Below are 27,201 nucleotides of genomic sequence, written 5' to 3' on the forward strand. Positions count from 1 at the left end.
CACTGGATCACTGCTCTAGACTCTGATGTTCTGTTTGTCCTGTTCCTGGCCCAGTTTACTGTTTTTTGACACTTTCTCTCCCTTTGCTGACCTTAAGATATTACTGGATTACTGCTTAAGTGATGTCATAATGGAATGATGTTTGGGGTCTTACTGTGCTTTCTGATTGATTGATTGATAAGAAAAAGGGCCCATCCAGTGGCGTAACTAGATGTTACTGGGCCCCACAGCAAATTTAGTCTGGGGCCCCTAAGGTTGACCTATTCTACCAAATTATATTGAAATTGACCTATAATTAGAGCCCTACTTTGCCCCCTACACTCCTGGGCCCCCTGCAACCTCAGGGTCTGCTTCCTCTATAGTTGCGCCCCCTGGGCCCATCTCATAGATGCCCTGGGACCCTATATTGCCTTGTTCCATCCTCACAGACTAAAACAGACAAAAAAAATGAGAATTTCACTTACCTCTTATCGTAAATTCCATTTCTTCTAGTCCCGACATGTCAGTACGCATGGGGCAGTATTGCCCCCACAGCTAGGAGGTAGGACCTATATACCAAAGCCAATCAAAATTATCCCTTACCTATAAGACCATGTGACTTCCTCCTCACCACAGTTATACATTTGCCAAGCAATACAAGAAGCAAATAATTGGGATGGGAAACCCCGTACTGACATGTCGGGACTAGAAGAAATGGAATTTACGATAAGAGGCAAGTGAAATTCTCATTTTCTTCTTCGTCCCTTCCATGTCAGTACGCATGGGATCTACCAAGCCATGCCCCTAAAATATAAGGGGTGGGAACAATAATATCAACAGATGCTAAAAACAAATCAAGCATCACAAGAAAAAACGGACCATTCCCGGCTACAAGAATCCTCTCAGGGACCAGAGGGATTGCCACACTACGGTTGCCAAAAACATCCAAGCCCGGCTCGGGAGGATCCTCTGCCAACAAGAAGAAAATGGTCACAATCATAACTCTGACACTGGGCAGTTCACTGGTGTTACCAGCCCCGCAGCAACCGACCAGTTAACCACAACTCTGATGCATTATCCACTAGAGCTGTCTCTATGCCCCCAATCCTTAGCACTAACCTGGGGCCCTAGAAAAATAATTGTGACACACAAGCCTCTAGCTCCAAAGCACACCGGTATCAGCTTAAATTGGTGTTGAGAGCCGTCAAACTCAACAACCCCCAGAGATCAGCCAAAGATAATCCAAGCTCAGATCTGAAGCAACGAACAGTGAAAGGGCACACTAGCCATCAAGCCCCCCTATGGCACAAACAAGCTAGGGACTCCAGCCTGTAACAGAGCATGACAGGCTGAAACCCAACTTCCTACCACTCACTGTAGCTACCAACCTTGAGAGGCTACCTAACCAGCAATGTTAGGGCCAGGTTTAGGAACTGTACACGACCTGCAGATGGAAGATCAGCTAACCAGTAAAACATGACTGGAATCAACTGGAAAACATGCATGGAACAACTGGAAAACATGCATGGAACAACTGGTGCACAGCCAGCCCATACTCAATGTACCATCTAGCCACCCTGCATGAAAGTCAGAAGCGCCATATACTATGCATGCTAAACAACCAGCGGACAAACCAACACCCTGCCAGAAAGCAGCGGTGGACATGTCAAGAAAAGCACTGGAGAACACGCCAGCTGCCATCCCTGCATGCAAGAGCCCAGAGTGAAAGACAGCTAACACACAAGCAATAGCAAAAAACTAGCGCTGTGCTTGCAATACATGACTCTGCAACCACTGATGGACTGTTCAGATACTGTAACTGCAAAGAAACCGCTCCCCAAACTAGCCACTGCTAGTAAGGAGTGGAATACAAGGTGAAAAACAAGCACCCACACATGCCAAGAAAGCAGCTAAGGTAGACAGCCACAAGCGCCAAGGCACACCATGACATGAACCAAAGACCATATCAAAGGCAGCCAACCACATGCCTGCACCAAGGACCACAGCATGACTGGCAACCATATATGCCAAGGACTAAGCCAAGGCCAGCAGCCACCTGCGCCAAGGAGCACACCAAAACTGGCAGCCTCCTAAACAATTGCCAGCATCCTATGAGCCTAAGCTCCTAACCAGGGCCAGTCTCCCTGGGAGCCAAAGGACAGAAAACAGGGCAAGTTGGCAAGCAAACCAAGGCTAAAACCGGGGTCAAATGAGCCACAAACCAGGACCAAAGGCCAAAACTGGTCAAACGCCAAGCAAGCCAAAGGCCAGAACTAGAGCCAACGGCCAAGCAAGCCAAAGGCCAGAAACAGAGCCAACAGCCAAGCAAGCCAAAGGCCAAAACCAATGGGCAAGCAAGCCAAAAAGTCAAAACTGGAGCCAATGGCCAAAACCTGAGCCAATGGCCAGGCAAGCTAAAGGCCAAACAAGCCAAAGGTCAAAACCTGAGCCAAAAGGCCAAGCAAGCCAAAGGCCAGAGCCAAGCAAGCCAAAGGCCAGAGCCAAGCGGCCAAGCAAGCCAAAGGCCAGAACCAGAGCCAAGTGGCCAAGCAAGCCAAAGGCCAGAACCAGAGCCAAGCAAGCCAAAGGCCAGAATCAGAGCCAATGGCCAAGCAAGCCAAAGACCAGAACCGGGCCAACGGTCACACCAGCCAAAGGCCAAAACCAATGGGTAAGTGTGCCAAAAGGTCAAAACCGGAGCCAATGGCCAAAACCAGAGCCAATGGCCAAAACCAGAGCCAATGGCCAAAACCAGAGCCAATGGCCAAAACCAGAGCCAATGGCCAAAACCAGAGCCAATGGCCAAAACCAGAGCCAATGGCCAAAACCAGAGCCAATGGCCAAAACCAGAGCCAATGGCCAAAACCAGAGCCAATGGCCAAAACCAGAGCCAATGGCCAAGCAAACTAAGGCCCAAAACAGAGCCAAAAGGCTGAAACCAGAGCCAAAGGTCTGAACCAATGGACAAGCAAGTCAAAGACTAAACTAATGTCCAAGCGAGCCAAAGGTCAAAACTGGAACCAATGGGCAAGCAAGCCAAAGGCCAAAATCAGATCCCACTGCCGAGCAAGCCAAAGGACAGAACTGGGAAAAACGGCCAAGCAAACCAGAAGACAGAACCAGCAGCCAAGTGAGCTAAAAGCCAGAATGGAAGCAGCCGCCAAGTGAGTCAAGGCCAGAACCAGGGCCAGCGACCAAGCAAAGAAAACTGCCAAACCAAGGACCAGTGGCCACTCAAGCCAACAAGGACCAGCAAGCAAGCCAGAGTCCAAAACAAGGACCAGCAGGCAAGCCTATAGCAAAAATTCTGCTGCCAGGGGCGAGAGGCAGTAGCAAAGCAAGCCAAAGGCCATAACCCAGAACCACAGCCAAGGGCAACAAAAGCCATAAACAGACCCAACAGCCAAGCAAGCCAAAGACCATAATCAGGGCCAACAGACACACAAGGCAAAGTCCATGAAAAGGACCAGCAGCCAAGCAATTCAGGGCTATAGCAGAAAGTCTGATGCCAGGGGTCAGAGACAGTAGACAGATGAGCCGGAGGCCATAAGCAGGAACTGCAGCCAAGTGAGGCAAAGGCCATAGACAGAACCAACGGCCAAGCAAACCAAAAACAATAATCACGGCCAGGGTCAACAGGCACACAAGGCAAAGCCCAAAACAAGGAACATCAGTCATGCAAGCCAGAGACATAGCAAAAAACTGGCTAACAGGGACCAAGAACAGCGGTCATGCTGACCAAAGGCCATAACCAGGACAACGACCAACAGGCACGTAAGCAAAGGTCATAGCACAAGCCGGCAGTCATGCAAAATGACAGTCACAGAGCAATCAAACATTTACTAATGTTGGCTCCTATCATGCTAGCAGGCAGAAATATACCTGTAAACACACCAGAAAGAAAAAGGAGTTGTTGAACTACAACTCTGTTCATACCTGGTAGGAAAAAACTGCCTTTTAAGCCAAAGACCCAACCAGGAAGCCCCTGATGAAATAAGAGCTGCTATACCTGCTGTGTCTGCACAGTAGATTTGACTCACAAGGAATTCTACATATATGAAATAGCAATAACAAGGAGCCCAAGAAGCATACAAGCACCTAACAAGATAACACTGGCTTGTAGGTAAAGGCAAACTCCAGTCAGAACCCTGGAGAAAGACTGGTTAAAAGGTGCAGACTCCCTGTGAGAAAAGGAGATACCATACTGCTACAGCAGTGCAACTCCCAGCCAGTCTGGGCACACCTGGTGTAATAATGATCTCCCATACCTGCAGAGTCCGCATGGTAGACTCACAAAGAAAAGCTAACAATATGAAACAGCAATAGCAAGGAGGCTTAGAAGCACACAAACACCTTACAGGATAAAATTGGCTTGTAGGCAAAATGCAAACTCCAGTCAGAACCGTGGAGAAAGGTTGGTTATAAGGTGCAGACTCCCTGCGAGAAAAGGAGATACCATACTGCTACAGCAGTGCAACTCCCAGCCAGTCTGGATGTACCCAGTGTAATAATGAGCCCCAATACCTGCAGAGTTTGCATGGCAGACTCGACTCACCAAGAAAGGCTAACAATATGAAACAGCAATAGCAAGGAAGCCTAGAAGCACTCAAACACCTTACAGGATAAAATTGGCTTGTAGGCAAAATGCAAACTCCAGTCAGAACCCTGGAGAAAGGCTGGTTATAAGGTGCAGACTCCCCGTAAGAAAAGGAGATACCATACTGCTACAGCAGTGCAACTCCTAGAACAGTCTTGGAAGCACCTGGTGTAAATGAGCACCCATACCTGCTGTGTCTGCACAGAGGACTCAGGCTTACAGTAAAAACACTAAAGATATCAATAGCAAAGTGCCCTAAAGGAGCACTTACACCTTACCAGATAGCAGTGAGTAGTCAGCAGCATGGCAACTCCCACAAGAACCCAGACAGCCTTCAGCTGAGGGACATAATTAGCTCATTAGTATGCAGGCTTCTCAGTGCACTGAGCATTTCAAACACACAGTGGAGACTGAAGATTCATACTCACCAGATTCAGGCTTAGTTATCACTAGCCCATATCCATACCCATGGCCCTTTAGTCTGAAATGTCTTCAAAGGCTCAAAACACCATAGGAAAAAGGAGACTCAATTGATCACAGGCAGAAAAGTGGAAATACCCACGCCTGTATACTTTCCCACTAAGCAGCTGTTCGCATACTGTGCATACATGGGAATAGAGCAGGGGGGCTATTTTAGCACAAGGCTAGGACCATGGGTATGCCCACACCTGCATTTCTTCCCAATAGGTGAAAGTTTGATTACTTTACTTATTAGGGCATCAGGTAAAATCTTCTCCATTACCTGGGAATCATCCCTCTATGTATACACAGAGGTAAAAAATAAAATAAATAAATAAAATGACAAAAACAAAAGAAAAATCAAACTGTGAAATCACAAAATGGTGAGGAGGGAGATCCTACCTCCTGTTCAGTAGGACAAAAAATAACTGTGGTGAGGAGGAAGTCACATGGTCTTATAGGTAAGGGCTAATTTTGATTGGCTTTGGTATATAGGTCCTACCTCCTAGCTGTGGGGGCAATACTGCCCCATGCGTACTGACATGGAAGGGACGAAGAAGAAAACTAAAATTTGACACACTGACATAGAGACATAGTGCCCAGTAAATGGGAAAGATAACAGCAGGCTTGTGGAAACGGTGGAAAATTTGCAAAAAGCGTTTGTCACTGCTACTGCCTGGTTTTTTTTTTACATGCACAAGAATTTTTATGCACACAGCTTTTTTTCTCACTCCAAACAGATTAAAGTCAGTGGGTGTTTTTCTCTCCACAATTTTTGTTACAGTGAATTTTCAGTGAAGTTTTGCAAAAAAACTTTGCTGATGGCGAATCCATGTCTGGTCAAAAAATGTTCTCATCGCTAGAGGCTAAATAAGTAAAAGAGCAGTGGGCCCCTTCCACTTTGGCCTGAGCTTTGAGGTACCAACGAGAGTAGTTAGTTAGAGAGATAGTTAATAGTTAGAAAGTGATAGGTTTGTTTCATTGAACTTACTGCAGGTGGTGAGAGTTAGTAATAGGCCAGGAGAAGGAAAAAAGAGAGGGGCCAGTGCCTTGGCGGTACCATGCCCAGACCGGGACCCAGCCGAAAAGGGACTAGATTAAGTAGTAGGGTCTAATATCTCAATCACAAGGCTGACCCCCCTGCTAAGAGTCTGTGGAATACAGTGTCCCTGATCTGAAGAAAGACATGGGGAAGGAGGCAAGAGGATGGGGCTCCGCAGCCTAGGATATAGGGTTGCCACCTGTCTGGTTTTGACCCAGACAGCCCGATTTTTGTTAGGGGAGCCTGCCCGGTTTTCCCAATTTGGAAAACTGGGCAGGATTACCTGTGTCATAGCCCCTTCCCTGTGATATCACTACCGTATCCAGTGACGTCACATCCCCCTCCCTGCCTTGAGTTTCCATGCAAGAAGGTGGCAACCCTACTAGCATACTTTATTCTGTTTTATATTAAGCAGTGGAGGAATTTGTGGGCTAATTACCTGCTGAGCAGAAATTCAAATAATTGAAAAACTACAAATAATAAAAAATGGAGAACTGTTATACCAGTCAAATACCAGCAAGGTGGCAACCCTACCTGCTACACGAAGGCCAAACATCTTTATTAACTGTGTTAATAGGTTCAGTAGGTCCCATGGTGATAGAATATAAGAGGAAATAGGCAGCCATATAGTGTGTGATGAGTATCAACCACACAGAGGTCATATTGAGAAATGAGAGAAAAGAATACAATCCCTGAAAAAATAAATGCAAAATGGAACATAAACGTTTCCACTTTTGCTCTCAGTTGTGTTTGATTCTGAGAGTTGTAGTTCAGCAGGGAAGCCAGCAGATGCCTGGCCTGGAAGCTGACAAGTGATTGGTTAATCAGCAAAGCCTTGGGAAAGGCGCCAGTTTGCAGCTCTGATTTACTGGAGTAAAGTGATAGAGGGAAAAGAAGGTCAATCTGGGATCAAGCGGCTGCGGTTCTCTGCTTGGATTCAATTCAGTTAGTAGAGGAAAATTATCACATGTTAGCGCTCAGATTTAAATCTGATACTAACACATTCTTTATCAAAAGGTACTGGCTTAGAATTCATTGCTAAAAGAATTTATGTTTGTAAAAATGCTGAGTTATTATCTATTCTCTAACAGTGAGAGGGCAAGATGCCCACGTTCCCCATTATTGTTGACTTACATCCAAAAAATCAGTGTCATTTCCCATTTTTACCCACAATGCCCCTCACAATTCTGCTATGGTTATTCCTGCCATAGTGGGGGAAGTGCAGCAATTACTCGCAGTTAGTAAATGACACACACTGGGGTACAATTTGCAAGTGAAATGGAAGCACTCTGTAGTAACGCAAGGTCAAGGCAGCTGTTGTTCACCTTTACTTTCCTTATCCTAATCTGTATATATTCACATTCTGTACAGTATTCAAACAAATATTTCACAAAGGATTTGGGGTTCGGCTGACCCTAAATTAGTGGATTAGTTTTTGAATTTTTTGAGTGATTTAGCTTTGTTCAGCAACTCTCCAGTTTGGAATTTCAGATGCTATCTGGTTGGTAGGGTCCAATTTACCCTAGCAACTAGGAAGTAGTTTGAATGAGGGACTGGAAGATGAGTAGGAGAGGGACCTGACTAGAAAGATAAGAAATAAAAAGTAATAATAACAATAAAATTGTAGCCTCACAGAGCAATAGTGGGTTACTGATCCCCATCTAAAAGCTGGAAAGTGAGGAGGAAGGCAAATAATTAAAAATCTATGAAAAATAAAAAATGTCCAGTGGAACAGTTGCTTAGAATAGGCTATTGTGTAACATATAAGAGTTAACAGGAAGGTGAACCACCCCTTTAATTTCCCCAATCTGCCCTTTACCCTGACCCATTACCCAGCACCTCTCCCTGTAGGCCAGCAATGTGCCAACCCTAGTAGCTAGGTGACAATGTATCCCTGTATCCAGATGAATATAGTTATTATATAAAGGCCCCTCTCTGGGTGGCCTATCATGAATGATATAAATAGCGCCCGGGATCAGGGTGTCTGGTCATTCTCTTAAAGGGAAAATATGTGTTGGGTAATATCTTTTCAAAATATCTAAATTATTTATACAGCCAAAACACATTTTAAACACAAGATTTATTTATTCGGTCCATGCTCAATTTCCGTTTATCTTTCCTATCTTTTCCTGAATTCTGCCTGTAATCAAACGCACTCTCATCACACAAAGTATTGCCACCATGAGATTTCCGCGGCTGCCTTAGCTAAAACTTCCCTTCTGTATGAAACATTAACATATAAAGGCAAACTCGCCTGGGCCTCGTCAGCACATCGTTTCTGCTGCTTTGGCTTCTCACCAGTGACTTATATCGATAGCTCCCTTCCTTCCCTAGGCAAATGCTTATGGTGCAATTGAGAAATAATGTAACCAATCACATACTGATGTATTGATGGCAACAAAGGATTTCATTATATATATATTTACTTAATGTAATTAAGAAGTTGTTGATTATATTTACATGAAATGAAATGCATCCAATTTGCAGAATTACTTGTAAATTCAACTTGCAATGAAGCAACGAGGCCAAGCTCCTGCTGTGTTTGTCAGCAACATGAAGCCGTACACAGATCAATGAGATGTTTCTCTTCTCTTGACTTTATCATGGTCCTTAGACAAATATTATACTGCAAGTGATGACAATTCAGCCAGCCATATAATAACGAACAGGATCCATGAATATACTGTAAATGATATGTTTATAAACAATGCTTAGTGATGGCATCAGTTATAATTGGTGCTTATTATTATTATTAATAACATTTATTTATAAAGTGCCAACATATTCCGCAGCGCTGTAGTGATGCAATACCTGTTACATGACTCACTGTATTATAATAAATCATGTACCCCCTGTTGTAAAAAAAAATGAGGATAATGGAAGTCATGTTGGAGCTGACTGGACCAGTGACCTGGAAATAACTTCAAATATCCTTATATTTAACAGTAGGGGTACATTATTCAGGCTTGGGGTTCTTATCCATTTGAATCTCCTGCCCAATCCCCAGTGGAAGTGATTGTGCCCATGTTGTACAATATGAGGATATTATTGATTGATATTATTCTCTATGTAATAGAAAATGATTGTTCTATTTATTTATAGTATAGTATTGCTTTTCTACAGTAATACCCATGGCTGGGCTAAATTACAGAATAGGGAGGAACATGTTGGAAGCCAACAGATCCTGGCCCCTGTGTGTTTTGCAGGGAATGGAGTCTGTATTGCAGCCAGCTTGTCAACACAGTTGTACATGTGTCAACTTATGTGGATTTTTTAGGAGATATCAAATAAGCCCCAGAAGGACAAGGGATGTGATCAAGGGCATAATAGGGTGTGGCCTGGGCTATGGTGGGCGTGGCTAAGAAGTAGTTGTTGATGCAATCTATTTAAATCTAATTCTCAGGATTGCTTAGTATGTCAATCTGTTACAATTACAAAATATAGGGAAAAAGGCACAATTTATACTTTTATATATACAGTATATATTATATATACTTTATATGTATACTTTATAATTAACATAGGCAGGTGTCACATGACTTGCTTGAGTAGAGTTTATTCTTCATAAACATGAATAAAATAGCAGGGTTCTTAAAACATTTGCCTTAAATTGAAATGGAGCTGGGAACCAAGAGTATGGCATTGGATTCTATACACCACTTGCCTTGTAATGTACATTCATTATATATTGTCCATGGTTTGTCTAATAGAATGGATCTTCATTTCGGCCAATACAGAAAAACAAGTTGCAATCCCCTTGCTAACAAGGCTGGTCAGTGGTGACTGGTGTGACTGCACATTGTCTGTACATTGTTACTGTATATGTCAGCGCTACATAGTTACAAAGGAGGATAATAATAAGGGTTGAAATGGAGGATAACATTTTCCTACAATAAAGAATCAGTTTAAACCTCTTTAAAATGCAAATAATCACCCAAGGAGTCATCATTGACATGAGTCAGTCATCACCTTGACTACAAAGCAAGTCACATTTATATCTATCACCCACTGACAATACTGTGTATATTCCTACTATATTACTAATAATGACAGGTATATGAGAGAAGTCTATGGCCTCTGTGGACGGCAGTGGTCAAATCACCAGTAGCCTTAATGTATTTACTGTATATTGAGCTCCACCACTTGCTTATGAAGCTTTTGGTCAGGGACATAGGTCTGCACAAGCCCTGGGGGGCCCTTGCCTACGGCAGCAGCTTTAGTGGGGTGGTGGCCCTATAAAAAAAAAAGATGCTTAAGAAGATGCACCATAACCTGCGCCCAGTCACTTGCAGCTAAATGCAGTGGCAGAGGATTTGGGCAGGTGGAGGTCCAGACTAGCACAGGACCTAAATACAACCCTGGCTTTACTCAAAACTTTAGGCTATAAATTTACTGAGGACAAATGGAATTTAAGCACCTAGCTATGTAGCCCTGTGGTGCCCCCTTATGAAAGCGACACATATAGGCATATAAAAAGCATCACAAAAAGGGGAAACATGCACGAAGCCAAAGCTGGGGATTGTATACCTGCAGTACATTTAAAGGAGGAAATGTCATGAAGTTTTAGCCTGGGCAACACACACACACACACATATTTGGTTGATTATTCTCTGACAGCTCCCTCACAGATTGTACAAGTTGTTTCAGAATTGAGGCTTTGCCTATGTACTGTGCATAGAGAATAGGACGGTGCCTACTTTTCCACCCCTGCCCCCGGGGGCTGCCCCTTTGCTTCCTGCTGGGCACAGCTGTGGGTGAATAACTCGGTGGCAGACAGAGAGGAAAAGCTGCATGTTCCCTGCTGGGTGCTCTGCCACTCACACACATATTTACAGTAAATGCTTCTATATCTCCAGAACCTTCTAACGCCAGCACTTTTTGTAGGGTTTAGATCCGGCAGAATCCTTAGTGTCAAATCTCAAATCTGAATGAGCAGGTAAGGTTTGAATTTGCCCAAATCTTTTGTGTAAGATTTACTACTCCAACATATACATAATAGTACATATGCATTAAGTGCATCCCAGGCTGGTTCTATTTCCATCACCCCCAGTGCTTCCCTTTCCTGCGCTGGAGGGGACCAGGGGAGCCGCATTGCTATACAGAGAGTACAATTTAGGATTCCTGTCCTGAAACCAACATGATCTGATCCTTCTTCATTTCACTAACTGCAGCAAACCCACTGTTATGTTGCTGGAGAGGGCAAGGCGGGTCAAGCATGAGTATATAAATAAGTGATGGCCATCACAACAAGAAGGAATTAGTATGCGGTGATGCTGTGGGTGGGGTAGGGTAGAGGACAGATTTCGGGCTGCCCATACGCCACAGGCTTTGTGCCAGCCTATACAACACTAACATGGGTCCTTCCCTGCCTACTGTAGTCCATTTTAAATCATTAGTCCCCCACCAGACAGTGTGAGTAGTAATACTGGGGTGGAGGGAATACACAAAAGTGGCATTAAATTGAAATAAAATGTTTTCTTCTTAATTTGTGCAATGATGCTTATTTTTTTTTAATGAGAAAATCAAGTAAATAATGAATAAGCATCCATTACTCTCGCTCTAATCAATCACAGGAGCCTATGATTGTATAGACACAATGAGGAGAAGCTATAATACAGAATAGGTTACAGTAATATCTGCTGCTGCATCAGAGTCCTGCTAGGGTTATGGTCTTCACCTTATGGGTTATAGTCTTCACCCTATGGGTTATGGTCTTCACCCTATGGGTTATGGTCTTCACCTTATGGGTTATGGTCTCACCGTATGGTGACAACATTGCTACAGTGGCACCATGTGAAATAAATGATGAGCAAAAGACCTGCTTCCCACCAACCTGAAGTGGAAGTCTCCACAGACAACTACTAGTTATTACATGGACTTTCCCTTTTTGTGTAGCTCTTCAGGCACAATTGTTCATGTAAAGTTATTCCCTGGCCCAAAGAGCTTACAGTTACAGGGATATTTAGAGACACAAGTAGAAGATACAAGAATCCAGTCATGACCTTATAGCTTTATAGGACTAATTATAATTGATGAAAGGACTGTTTGCAGTGGGGTTTACAATTATATAGGAATGAGGGGCTACTGAGTCTCTACTTGATTTGATTGGCACAGGTTGGGGTGGCACTGGATTTAAACACAAGTGGAATTCCTCCCAGTGGCATGAATGGAAAGTGTCATATGTCACCGTGCAACTCCAAAATGATCAAAGACCCCCCATTTTTTTAATGTGATAATTTGTTCTGTCCATGTACATAGGTTTTTATTGCTCTTGTTACTGTTAGTCACTTCTTTTTTTATGGAGTCTGGGGCTGAATGTCAGTTTCTTGGGGGGCCCTAGGGGATCCAATGTGACAACAAATCGACAGTTAAAATAAAAGTTTTTCTTATGTAACATTACTGCAACCAGGGGGACTCCTAAAATCCCCTCAGGCTGCTAAAGAGTTAAAGGAGACATATCCTATAAAAATCAACAATGTACCAGGGAATTATACTCTTGTAGCTATAGAAGGATTGTGCTTAAAAAGTTGTGTTTCTGACTGATTTATTGAGAAATTCCACAAAAACCCCACTAGTCCCGCCCATCTGTTCCACTTCCTGCTGGCTGAATTCTCTGGATGTGCAGGGGCACCAGCAGCACTCAGTACAGGCACTGTAGGATAGGAACTAATCAGCAGCTAGGCTGACCTGATAGGGAACTAAAGCCTGTCTGTGCTTGTGTGACTGCAGGGCTGTGATTGGCTCTCCCCCTCCTACTGTGCTTCTGGCAGAGACTGTTAGGACACACCCACCCCTCTTTGAAACACAGACAGGGACCTGAGAGGATCTATTGGGAGCTCCAATAAAGGGGCCATTGTTACAGATAGGATTAATGTTTAGCCCAAAGTGAAACCAGCACCATATATTATTCATAATTGCCCCACAAAATTAGGGTTTTCCAATTTATCCAATATATCTCCTTTAAGTATGGGTTACACTCAGAGGAAACCCCCACATATAATGGGGGGGGGGGTACTATAACAGCATGTGGTGATGTCACACCATAATAGCACAAATATTAATTTAACCTATGACTTCGGGGAGATAATTCCTTCTGGGTATTTTTGAGACCTTAGGGTTAATTTACCATAATCCTGGCACTAAGGGCCACTAACCTGCACCTCTTGCCCCTGGGGTCCTGCTGCACCTACAGCTCATGGTGTTTATAAAATCTGCTACAAGGCTCAGAGGGCAGCACTGGCGGCACATTACATTTACTTACTATACTTACAGTACTGAGCCTGCTGGGAAGCAAAGGGTTTATTGGAAACTATCTGTGGGCACTTATTTTGTAAAAAAAATGTACACTGCCTAGTATACAAATATTACTATTTAAATAAATCAACATATATAAATCTAGGCTGAACACCCAGACTAAGGTAACCCCATTATTTGTGTATTTTGCAAAATTTGAACCAGTGTAGTAGACAGGCGCAGCCATTAAACATTTAGATTTGATTAATTGCTTGCAAGTTAAAAATTGAAAGCAAAGATCTGATTGGCTGCTATGGGCAACAGGATTGCAAGTATTTAGCGCTTATGTTAGTAAATCAGCCATGTAACAGACACTAATGTGTGTTTGACAGCTGCAGTAGAGATCATTCAGACACAGAGCCTCTCTCTACCTGTCTTCACTACTTCTAACATTAGTATCAAGTATCTTTTCTACTTGCTGACTAGCAGAAGACCAACCAGGTGGCACCTCCCTATTTCTAAGTCCTTTAACAAAACCCCCATTGGGCGTCTGCTCAGTATGGAGAATGCCAGTGAAATGTTTTTGGATATTAGTGATTCTGTGGGTAAAATATGAAACCTCTGGGGTTGGGCAATATCGGTATATAACAGCAAAATACAGCATTATTTTAATCTATCTATAACGTATGTAGTTGGGGTTTAAGATGAATTGCTGAAGGCAGGCACAATCCTTACTCCGCACGGCCGGGGCGCAGAGAGGCTGCAGCAGCCTGGGCTCACACAGGGAAAGTGTCTGGACAGGAGGGAGGGCGAGTCGGGGAGGAGTCGGTGCTGCACATACACAAACACACGCACTGCACCTCTCCAGCACTCACTCCTACTGGGCTCTCCCAGGCACTCACCCTGCCCGACCCCTTAGCCAAACTGTAGGGAGGGGAGAAGGGACACGGACCCCCCACTGCCCATGAAGAAGCCCCCACCGGATCATGGCGCCATCGGGCCCTAGCAGTGTGAGGCGGCGGTGCAGGAGGTGCCTGTACTGGATCCCGGTGCTCTTTATCTCCATCATCGTGTGCTGGTCCTACTATGCCTATGTGATCCAGCTGTGTATAGGTAAGTCAGCTAATGTACAGCAGCCCCCCATAGGCGCACACTGCCCCTAATTACTCTCTGCGCCCTCATTGGCCGCTAATGAATCCTCAGAGGGTACTTAGACTAATAACATGGCTCTCAGGGTGCTTCTCTCATTGCATCCCACAACTAAAGTCTCCAGATAACTCATTTGTATTTAATAATCAGGGGGTGAATGTGCTGCTTTCTGCCTTATGCCATTGCCTTGTAATAGGGGTTTAGCTATTTACTTTCTCCCTCACCTTCTATTTCCACTGTATTCCCCCCAAGGCATTAATAGGGGGTGAATTGTCCTCCATGCTCGACATTGGGCTATTTTGTCATTGGGATTAATATACAGATTTTCAAAATTAACTTTAAAAAATAGATATATAAATTCCCAGTGTGATCCGCTTTCCATGTGCAATGTATACTCATAGAGTTTCCTACAGGTGCTGAATCATTGATCCAACAAAGTGAAGTCTCAATATTGTTGGCTTTATACATATTAAAATGTGTTCTTTTTGTATTCAAGAACCTTAGTGCCCCCAATGTCTTTTCTTTTAACTGTATGTCCCTGGAAACTGCATGTCTGTGCCTAATGATGTGGCCCCAAATAGCTGTCCCTTTGGTGCACATCATATGATGCTGGACAGTTGCAGCCGGTTAGTGCTATTATTAAATTAATGTAGAGGGTATTGGTGTGTATACACATTAACTATCTTGCATCTGGGGCAGAACAAGATTTGGCTGTAGAGGTGGGAAGAAACCAGATGGCAATGGGGGCAAATGAGGCATAGAATTAGCTGCTGGGAAGCACAGAAGCAGTTTCCCATAGCACCAGTAAACCAACATAATATATATTTTATATGTTATGTAATATATATGTTTTTTAATTCATTGCTGGAGCAAGCCCTGCCTTCCCTGCCTATACAGGTATGGGATCCCTTATCCGGAAACCCCTTATCCAGAAAGTTCCGAATTACGGAAAGGCCATCTCCCATAGACTCCATTATAAGCAAATAATTCAAAATTTTCTTTGTAATAATAGTACCTGTACTTGATCCCAACTTAGATATAATTAATCCTTACTAGAGGCAGAACAAGCCTATTGGGTTTATTCAGTATTTAAATTATTTTTAGCAGACTTAAGGTATAGAGATCCAAATTACGGAAATATCCCTTATCCGGAAAACCGCAGGTCCTGAGCATTCTGGATAACAGGTCCCATACCTGTACTGAGATCAGCTAGGCATAGGTGATGGAGGGAGGTCTAGCTAAACGATAACCCTCTCTAGCTTCATGGGATCTAAGGCAAAGATTGCCAATAATAATGCCACAGTAGTACTCTGCCTAGATGAATGTACCTGTTCGTTCAATGTAATGCCTGGTGTGCTCTCACTCTGCCACCCTCACAGGTCCACTCTCTGTAATATGCATATGCCATGAAGTCACAGGGTACAGCAGTGGGCATGGCCAATACTGACAGGTGTCAGGGGCTGCAGCAAGGAGTCTTGAATATGTAATAACTAAAAACAGAAATCCTAAGTTGGAACTGGAATTTGGTTGCTAGGGTCATGCTTTGCCTAGAAACCAAGGGGAAATGACAGACAGGAAGATAAACAGTACAGAGAAATATAAGCTATAAATAATATTAGGAGTGATAAAAATCAAGGGATTGATCTGGTGTCAGCTCAGGGAACCTAGTAACTAGGTAACATTTTCGCTTTTAGACTTAAGAAAAGCAGAATTGAAAGCAAATGTCTAAACAAATAAACACCTTTTCAAATAGCCTCAGAATATCTCTGTCTACATCATGATGATAGTTAACCTTAGTTGTTTTGGGTTAAAACAGGAAAGTATAACAAGGCTGTAGCTTCAGTGAAGATACAAAGGGCAGAGGTTTGCAAGTGGGCTCCCATATGCCTGGGTGCAGTATACAAATTACAGATGTATACAATAGAAACAGAATACCGCACTCACAGGGCTTCTCTCAAAGGCTGTGGACACGGCCGAAACGTTAGATTGACGTGTTTCTTAATAAATTCTACTATTTTTTCACTAAGTCCTGTGAGTGCGGTATTCTGTTTCTATTGTAATAATAGCAATAGATATCTAATGGATTTGCTTGCTACAACAACAAAACATCAGTCAAAGATTATAATAGGTGTGAGTGTGTGTAGGAGTTATTCTCAGGTCACATTGGATACACTGCGTATCTGAATCACTGCTCACTGCTCCCATCTGTAAGCACAGAGCTCAGCCGGGAGTAAGTGAATAGGCTGTTGGAATATCTAAGCAAAGAGACCATTTTGGAGCCAAATTTCCAAGCCTTCATAGGTTTTGCTGAAAAGCATTTGGCTGCATTGTAGGAGCAGTTCGTCTGATCAGCACTGGACACGGTGGATTTCCAGTAAAGACTGGATGTGACTTTGACTTTGTTTCTTTATTTTTTATATATGGTATATATATATATATATATTTACTTAAATGGCATTGTTGCCTGTTTTGTTTAGTCCAATCATGGGGAACCATTTCAGTTAAAACAGTCTCTCCTGCTTATGGCTTTTTGGCACTCAGTAGTAGCAGCTTAATAGGACCAGCAGTGCATTGCCATAAAGCCACATGTATGGGAAGTGGACGATGGGGAATAAAGTCATTTAGATGGTAGTACTGTGGTGTAATTACTGTGGCCCTTTAAAGAAGAACAGCAGCACCCAACACTCCCTCAGCTGCCGGTACTCTCACCCCTTCCCTTTTCATATGTTTATGGATAGAAACCTGCACATGCGGTGACAACTCATCATTGGGTGCACCAAGACATTTTGGTGTATTTTTCTTGTATACTAGCCTATGAACCATTTTAAATGAAGAAATGTTTTTTTACTAACCAAAAAGCAATACATATCAGTTACTAAAGCACCTATGTAATGAGTGCAGGAGCCCTAGTGCAGTTACCCAAAGTAAGTGATTACTCCAGTCTGAAGCCCAAGGTCTGGAACTCTCAACAGGATAAATAAATAGGGTGATGGGAATAGCCTGGCAGAGAAAACAGCTCAGTGCCACATTTAAATATCACCCTTTATGAAAGCCAGATTTAGTAACAGAAAACAGCAATTATTTACAGGTAAATAAAATGTAATTGTAAAAAATGACATTTGGGTTGGGATGCCTCTAACAATGGTTCCCAAACTGTGGGACAGCTCTTCTAGGGAGCCCCAAACCAGTGCAAAGGGGGCCCTGGCTCTCATAATGACTATTACAACCATGTTTTGATGTATCTCTAACCACATTATGAGCAAAGGGTCCAAATGTTTGACAGCCGAGGGGGCTAAAATCAAACAAAGTCTGAAGGCCAAACTTTTCAGTGACCTAACTACCTTCATTTCCAGATGAGCTGTTTTGGCACAGAAATAGAGTGACTTCCCTTAAAGTGACCCATTAATTAACCCCTTTGTTTAATTACTCATAGTCTAATCAGGGTGTACCTGTGGTTTTATGTATGTAGGGGACATTAGTCTCAAGAGAAGGGCTCAGTGCTAGCTGTGACTGCAAGCATTTAACAAAATATTGTTTTTCAGAGAGAATGGTATTGATGTGAGGGCAAAAGTATCAGTTTGCTATAGAGTTCAGAAAACAGATCTGAGAGGTTAGCTAGGGCTCTACTACCTTTCACGTTAGGGTTTTGCTCTTCTTGAAAGTACACATTCTAGTTCCTTGTTCTTATGAGCACAACCAAAACAAATCATTTTTTAAATTGGGAGTGAAAGTTAACAAAGGTTATTGATCTAGCAAATCTGTCCTGTTGACAATAACAGTATAATAAAGGCAGTCAGTGCAATAGTTACAGTTGAGAAGCTTCCAATTATTATTACTTCTTATAAAAAGTTTATTTTATTAATTTAGAGGTCTATCCTTTGCTATTCCCAATAATACTGGTTCCAGGTACATGCACCATTCAATCAGTGTTGCTTCTAGCCAAAACTGCATTTCCCACAGTGCCTTGCTTGTGCCTGTTATTCTCCTTCTCTGTTAATTATAGAACATGCAAGGCATTGTGGGAAGGCTGAAGGATAGCTGACTGCCTTGTTTTACTGGAGCATGTAGTCAACAAAATCACGGAAGTTTCCTCTCAAGGAAGGATTTACATTTTCGCCGGTGGGATGGTAGTTCGGGGAGATTAGTCGCCCACGAAAAGTGAGATTTGTCACGGGCGACTAATCTCCCCATGTGCCAGAGCCCTTAACTAACACCTACTTAAAGAAGCTGTCATTCATTCCACCTTCTAACACACACCCTTTTTTGTTTGCAAAATATTCATGATTCCAATTACAACTCCACAACCACAAAATTAGCCAGCAAATTAACAAAAATGTGTCGAAATTTTAAAGCCCCATTAGTGCCAGAATAAGTTTAGCTTTGACCAAATAACCTGATAATGCAACAATACCATACCCACTGTCTCATAATTGGTTGAATTGGAACATGTTTACACATGTAAGCAGTAACGCCACATCAATGCTTCAACCCTGTTACTGGCCATTCACACACCATTCACTCCGGGTGGAACATTCCTCAGGGGGCCTAATAATATAGCAACAGTGAATAAATAACATCAAATAGTGAGGCTTACTCATGTCTAGGACGTTTACCCTTTGCTCAAATTATTCCTAATAAACTTCTAGTTCATCCATAGGAAGGAAAAAAAACCTTTGTATGGATGAACATTGGGCTATAAGCATTAATAGCAGGGTATGGGGCCAATAAACATGTATATGAAGGCAAAGCAGATTGAATCTTAGACCCCCTTGCCTTCTTGTTTCACACTTGGCCTTTCATATCTCACTCACACAGTCACACACCATTCGCTCCAAACGATTAACTCAAACAATTAACTATACCTACCTGTAGCTGTAGGAAGGAAAATGTGTTATTTTATATACATATATATACAGTGCAAGGTCCTACAGCAAGAATGAGGATTTCCTTCAGTTGGCATGAAATACTCTTCTGGAGGCTGGAAAATGTAAATCGCCGGTGGGATGGCATACGCGGCCAACTACCGCAATTTCACTGAAATCGCGCCGCCACGTATGCCATCCCAACGGCGATTTACATTTTCGCTGGTGGGATGGCATTTGGGGGAGATTAGTTGCCCGCAAACATGGAGATTTGTCGCAGGCGACTAATCTCCCCGTGTTCCAGAGCCCTAACAGTGAAATGTCTTTCAAAGCAAGATCCAGTATGCAGAGCAAGGGCTGTTATAGGGCAGTATATACATTTTAGTTTATTAGTTTCTATTACAACATCTTCTAACAACCATAAAAACATTGTACTCATTCATTAGACAATAATGTCTTAAGAAAATATTTGGGGGCCCAGAGCGCCTGGTCTGCTTCCTCTATAATTACGCCACTGTGCTCATTGTAGTGTCAGGAGATGTCATTTCATAGATTAATGGGGGCGCAATCAGTGGTTTGACCTTCAAGGGTTCAAGGGGGCATTAAATAAAGTTTGACAACCTCCACTATGGAGCAATGTACAGAGACTGACTTGCAAGACAGCCAACCAATAGACCAGCTGGCTAACTGGATTGGTATCTCCACATTGTTACCGCTCCCATGGATGGCCATATTGCTCTGATTAAAGCAATTGATCTGTAGAAGCCATTGATCACTATATAGCAGTGCGACCAGTTTAGATATACACTGGTCTCATCAGCATCACTTAATACAAGGTGGCCAAATACAGGCTGATAAAAGCTGACTCTCTCCTTTCAGATCCTGACATTGCCCATGTAAAGGTTGGCAAATAGGTGAAAGACCTTGCCACATAAGATTATTACATGTATGGCCACCTTTAGATTTTAGTTTTTGAAATCAATTAACTGTAGTGTGAGCAAATTGCAGTTTGTTTAGTTATATATCTCGGCGTGGCAGCATACATTACTTTACTTTAATCAGAAAGTGACCACATTTTATGAAAATTAGCCATTATGCAGCCACAGGAACTGCTGGCACCCTATATTTATGGTTGCTCTGTTTACAAATGCGACACATTTATCTCTCTCTGGGAAACCTATTTCCTGATCTGAGATACTAGTTAAGTGGGACCTCCCTACGTATCAAGAGAATCACTAAATATACTGCATTGGGAGATAATAATAATGTACCCACAGCCAGTCTCTCCAGACATGAAAGGCTAGTATAATAATGCTCCAAGCAACACTTTTCTCAGTTGAAAAGAATGAATAATAAGAAGCTGATGCAGCTGGAGTTTTTTAATAATTGTACATTTTCTGACTTTTAAGTTTAAGGCAGCGGCACAGTAGGCACAGATGGTTTTGTGGCAAAATGGGACTTTAAGAAATATAGTGCACTGGCATCTTCTTCATGATTTGTGCTCCTTTTATACCTGACCTAGGATAATAAATATGTGGCTAACCACACTTTAAAGTGGAATGGGGAAATAGTAACAATGAAAGGCCTGTGGTTACTGAATCAGTGCCATATTGTTCTTTGTATTTGGTTAGTAAATGAGATCCACTCAGTTTTAGAAGAGAGTAAGAAACCTACTTGCGTTGAGTGCTGAACCATCATTTAATTGCACTGTGGATAGGCAGAGGTCCTTAAGGCCATATTTAAGCTGCCAATATGGGTCCTTCAGGCCAAATTGTCAGCTAATGTGGCCATGTATGAGCACCCCCGACGGGCCTACCCACCCATATCTGACCGAAACTTCGTCAGATGTCAATTGATCAGGCTTGATTTTCCCACGAATCAAGGACATTGGCTCATTGATGCAGCCCTCGCTCTGATAGCTCCTATTCCATTGTGGTAATTCCATTGTTTGACCCTATGGCCAAACAATCAAATAACCATAATGATAATAAGTCGGCATATTGGGAGAAAGGTGAAAGATGGGCATATTGGGAGAAAGATCCACTCATTTGGCAACCTCACCAATCGAGCAAATCTTATGGTATATGTCACCTTTGCTGCTGTTTTCTCAATCAAAATGTTGGAAGAGACATATGGTCACTGAAAGGACTGGCTACTTGCAATCCACTTGGTGATTTGTCTGTTGCCACACTAGTGCCCCAACTAGGCCCATTAATAACACCCCCAAAAGCAGGATAAATATACTGTATGGTTCTTCTTATAGCCACACCTCTTGGTGCAATATTTTATATTGTTAAAGTATAGCCTTCTGGTTTAAGTCAAAAGCTCAGTTACCTAGAATAGAAAATGTATAATTTTCTGAGCTTTTAGTGTGAGTTGGTTAGGTACAAAAAGGAGAGAATAAGGAAACACCATAACTGGTGGTCCCATTTTAGACTTCAATCAACTGCACCATTGCCCAAACTTATATCAGGTAAATTGACCATCTGAGAAAAATGGAAAGAAAGATAATTGTTAAAACGTAGCCTTTATTTATATTAAATAAAAAGAAAATATACAGTATATACAGTGGAGGAAATAATTATTTGACCCCTCACTGATTTTGTAAGTTTGTCCAATGACAAAGAAATGAAAAGTCTCAGAACAGTATCATTTCAATGGTAGGTTTATTTTAACAGTGGCAGATAGCACATCAAAAGGAAAATCGAAAAAATAACTTTAAATAAAAGATAGCAACTGATTTGCATTTCATTGAGTGAAATACGTTTTTGAACCCCTACCAACCATTAAGAGTTCTGGCTCCCACAGAGTGGTTAGACACTTCTACTCAATTAGTCAACCTCATTAAGGACACCTGTCTTAACTAGTCACCTGTATAAAAGACACCTGTCCACAGAATCAATCAATCAAGCAGACTCCAAACTCTCCAACATGGGAAAGACCAAAGAGCTGTCCAAGGATGTCAGAGACAAAATTGTAGACCTGCACAAGGCTGGAATGGGCTACAAAACCATTAGCAAGAAGCTGGGAGAGAAGGTGACAACTGTTGGTGCGATTGTTCGAAAATGGAAGGAGCACAAAATGACCATCAATCGACCTCGCTCTGGGTCTCCACGCAAGATCTCACCTCGTGGGGTGTCAATGATTCTGAGAAAGGTGAAAAAGCATCCTAGAACTACACGGGAGGAGTTAGTTAATGACCTCAAATTAGCAGGGACCACAGTCACCAAGAAAACCATTGGAAACACATTACACCGCAATGGATTAAAATCCTGCAGGGCTCGCAAGGTCCCCCTGCTCAAGAAGGCACATGTGCAGGCCCGTCTGAAGTTTGCCAATGAACACCTGAATGATTCTGTGAGTGACTGGGAGAAGGTGCTGTGGTCTGATGAGACCAAAATAGAGCTCTTTGGCATTAACTCAACTCGCTGTGTTTGGAGGAAGAAAAATGCTGCCTATGACCCCCAAAACACCGTCCCCACCGTCAAGCATGGGGGTGGAAACATTTTGCTTTGGGGGTGTTTTTCTGCTAAGGGCACAGGACAACTTATTCGCATTAACGGGAAAATGGACGGAGCCATGTATCGTGAAATCCTGAACGACAACCTCCTTCCCTCTGCCAGGAAACTGAAAATGGGTCGTGGATGGGTGTTCCAGCACGACAATGACCCAAAACATACAGCAAAGGCAACAAAGGAGTGGCTCAAGAAGAAGCACATTAAGGTCATGGAGTGGCCTAGTCAGTCTCCAGACCTTAATCCAATAGAAAACCTATGGAGGGAACTCAAGCTCAGAGTTGCACAGAGACAGCCTCGAAACCTTAGGGATTTAGAGATGATCTGCAAAGAGGAGTGGACCAACATTCCTCCTAAAATGTGCGCAAACTTGGTCATCAATTACAAGAAACGTTTGATGTGCTATCTGCCACTGTTAAAATAAACCTACCATTGAAATGATACTGTTCTGAGACTTTTCATTTCTTTGTCATTGGACAAACTTACAAAATCAGTGAGGGGTTAAATAATTATTTCCTCCACTGTATATCAGATTCGACCACAAGTTTATGGAACTCTTTATTTAACCGTTGGGTGGTGGATATGAAAAACGGAGGGTGATTTGGAACGTCAATCCTGACCCTCATTCGGATAGGGTTGCCCCTTATGTTCTGATATAGCAGGATCTGAATTATACACCTTGGCTGCTGCTAACTCTAAATTGTAAAAAAAATGTTTTATTTTGTTTCTTTTTCTGGAGATAAGACGGCTAAATTTGTTGCAAGTTTGTTAAAGTATCTATTTCGGCATTCTCCATCTAAGTGTTGAAGAGTGGAGAGTTTGATACTTATTTTGCTATATTAGTTGCAATATTTAGCCACAGCAGTTTGAGCAAGTTATAGGCAGCTACAGGATACCTCACAGTGAATGCTAAGATCGTGGTTCACCTCACGCGATTTTTAATTGGGGTCGAATCTGATATATATATTTTCTGTATATGTACACACTTCATTTGCACATTACCCTGTGTGTCCCATTTAAACCAATTTAATTCCCTACGGGAATTACAATGGTTAAATAACATTGTGATAGTACATATGCTCATAGAAAAGGATCTCACCCGTAGTATAGGTGGGCCCAGATGCTCATGCCCCAGACCTTCAGCCAAAGGGAGCCATCATGGATACGTCACAAATGTAGAGAGAGGGCAGGCACTCCGGTATTATCAGTAATGAAAAGCGATTGTTCGTGAGAGGTAAAAGTAAAATCAAAAAACTTTTATTAAGTTAACACATGATACAGGGAGCCTTACGCGTTTCGTACCTCATGGTACTTAATCATAGGTATTAAGTACCATGAGGTACGAAAGGCGTAAGGCTCCCTGTATCATGTGTTAACTTAATAAAAGTTTTTTGATTTTACTTTTACCTCTCACGAACAATCGATTTTCATTACTGATAATACCGGAGTGCCTGCCCTCTCTCTACATTTGTGAGGAATTACAATGGTGTCTATCTGAGATTGATATTTGAGTGTGCGGGGTGCAGCCTTTTCTTTTCTTTATATTTTCCGTTGAGTTGGTTAGGTGCATGATTAGAGAAAAGAAATTCCATCTTGGAGAGAGCAAGTGGTGCCTATTCTTTTATATTTGTATGTGTTTCTATATGTTTTAATGGAAGGTACCATAATAGACATCTTGGCTGGTCCCCTGTGAGACAGCAGCTCAGTGCTGCAACTCATATTAATGATAAATTGACTTCCCAGGAAACTATCAAACATGATGTGAAGAGCTTGGACATTGACTGATTTCACTGAGACCCTGTCTTGCAAGCATCTTGTGAAATTAGATTATTCTGCTTTATTTTTGGTCCCTTTGAATTTCAGAACAAGATGCAGACATGACAATTTGTATGAAAAACTGGCAGCAGTAGCCAGCAGTTGTATATGCATTGTATATAAGGAAATCCTATTCATTTAACAGCCGTGAGTTATGGTTGCTGTTTGTCATTTTTAGTAGGACTGGAATAATTCCAGTGACGTCTGTTGCCAGATTTTTATAAATCTGCACTCCCTGTACAGTCAGGACACTGGTAATTTGCTCATCTCATGAGCTGTAAATAAAAAAGTGTCTATAGGCTGCAGCAGCCACTTGTGCTAGTCATTAATTCTGTCCAGCCTGCTTTCTGAATAGATGGGCTGATTATTCCCACACAAACATTTCATAATGGCTCATCCTAGAGAAGCAAATCAATTAGAATAAGCTTATTTCTTACATTATGTGCCCCACTTTTGTGTGCTTAGGGATCAGAATCTGCACCACAGCCCTGCACCTTGGGGTGCAGAATCTTCACCTTGGGGCCGCATTTGCCGTCATGCTCTATCACTTCCCAGTAACACCAGGAAATAGAAAGGCCTTGTATTCATTTAGTTGTATTATATGTTATCTTAGTTTGCAATTGTGGAATTTTTGCATTGTATTTTTATTTAAAGGAGAACTAAAGCTCAACAAAGAATTAGACTAGACAGGCTGTACCGTACGTCCTGCACCAGTTCACAGTACAAAGATGAATTATAACCCATTCAAATTAACATTCTGGCATCACATAAGCCAGTGCATTGGTATTGATAACACCCCCCCCAACTGTCCCACTTTCCGCGGGACTGTCCCGGTTTTAATAATTTAATAATCTATTACGGAAATGCAGGACATTTATTGAAGTATCTGGGACAGCGGGAGGCGCTGGCTGGAACCGGGCGCTCCTTCTTCTTCAGCGGTTCCTCTCCTTATACAGCGGCGACAGGCCCTTTTATAAGGTTGCGCTCCGTGTGTATTGACGTCACACATATGTACAGGGTGCAACCTTATAAAAGGGCCTGTCGCTGTATAAGAAGCCAAATAAGCTCCAGAAGAAGAAGGAGCGTGTATGGGGGGCACTGCGTATGGGGGGCACTGTGTATGGGGGGCACTGTGTATGGGGAGGTATTGTCTATGGGGGTAATTGGCGGCACTTTCTATGGGGGGCACTGTGTATGGGGGTACTGTCTATTGGGCCATTGGGGGCACTGTGCTTGGGGGGACAAAACTAGTACATAGTTATAACTCACTTATAACTGACTTCCTTCTCTCTATATTTGTATTTTATATGTAGGAGTTGCTATATTGTTTTCCTTAGGTAGTACAGTATGAGGGTATAGCACAATTTGCATCTGATCCCACCATTTCAACTATATAAAAGGAGTATTTTTTGAAAAAAAAAATGGATGGGGTGTGGTAATTGGGGTGTGGTTATTGGGGTGTGACCACAAAAGTGGGCGTGTTCAAAATATTTTGCTGCGCTGCGTGCGCCAAGTCTTTTTGTCCCTCTTTTCATTTTTCAAATGTTGGGGGGTATGTGATAATAATCAGACCTGTGGTATCAGCTTCTGTAACAAATGCCACCCCACTTGCTGCTGTTGTACTGATGATGCACAGAGCATGTGCAGTGTCTGGTCATAGTGAGCTTCTGTGTACAACTTGGATTATTGCAAGTATGGGACCCTTTTTCTGAAAACCTGTTATCCATAAAGCTCACAGATTATGAGAAGGCCATCTCCCATAGACTCCTTTTTAATAAATAATACATTTTTAGAAATGATTTCTTTTTTCTCTGTAATAATAAAACTGTACCACATACGTGATCCCCCAAAAGGTGGCTATTCACGCTACGATTCACTTGTTTGGTGAGGTTGCCAGACGAGCAAATTGCTCCCCTGATAGCCCACCTTGGGTGGGTAATATTGTGCCCCAGAGCCAAACAATCAAATAACAGTGAAGGGCATATGAGAAGTCAGAGCGAGGACCACATCAATGAGCCAACGCAATCCTCAATTTGACAGAAAAATTAACTCTGCTTAATGACATCTGGCAGTCTTTTGGCCATATACTGGTCTGGGAGGCCTATCGGAGGGCTCTATACATGGGCAAATAAGGTGACAATTTGGTCTGAAGGACCCGAATCGGCAGCTTTTATCTGCCCGTGTATGGCCGCCTTAAGATATAATTAATCCTTATTGGGTTTATTTAATGCATACATTTATTTTTTAAATGTATTTTTAAAGTATGGAGACCTCTTCTGTGGAAGGTCTTACACATTCTGGATAACAGTTCCCATACTTGTACAATTATATGACTGCTGAACCTCTGAGCTGGTACAGTAAATTCAGTTTATGAAATGCAGCATTGCTAGCTGTAATCCCTTTTCAGCTATAGTTGTCCTTTAAATAATAATATAACAGCTTTACTTTTGCAGAGGATTTGAGAAGCAGGTCATAAATATGTATCATAAAAACAATATAAAGAGAAAAAAAATTGGATACAGGAGAAAGAGTTACTCTGTTCAGTCAAAT

At 42.4% G+C, this 27,201-nt stretch overlaps 1 protein-coding gene across 2 annotated transcripts in view; it reads left to right on the forward strand.

Moving 5' to 3' along the window:
• Positions 1–13,735: 13,735 nt before the first annotated feature.
• zdhhc2 (zinc finger DHHC-type containing 2) overlaps positions 13,736–27,201 on the forward strand; it is a 50,393-nt gene continuing 36,927 nt past the window's right edge. Inside the window, exon 1 of one of the 2 annotated variants that reach the window (XM_012964998.3) lies at positions 13,736–14,423. In XM_012964998.3, the coding sequence (XP_012820452.1) occupies positions 14,297–14,423 (127 nt within the window). In that variant the 5' untranslated portion in view covers positions 13,736–14,296. 2 annotated transcript variants of the gene reach the window in all.

The sequence above is a fragment of the Xenopus tropicalis genome, chromosome 1, assembly GCF_000004195.4.
Source record: "Xenopus tropicalis strain Nigerian chromosome 1, UCB_Xtro_10.0, whole genome shotgun sequence".
Classification (NCBI taxonomy): domain Eukaryota; kingdom Metazoa; phylum Chordata; class Amphibia; order Anura; family Pipidae; genus Xenopus; species Xenopus tropicalis.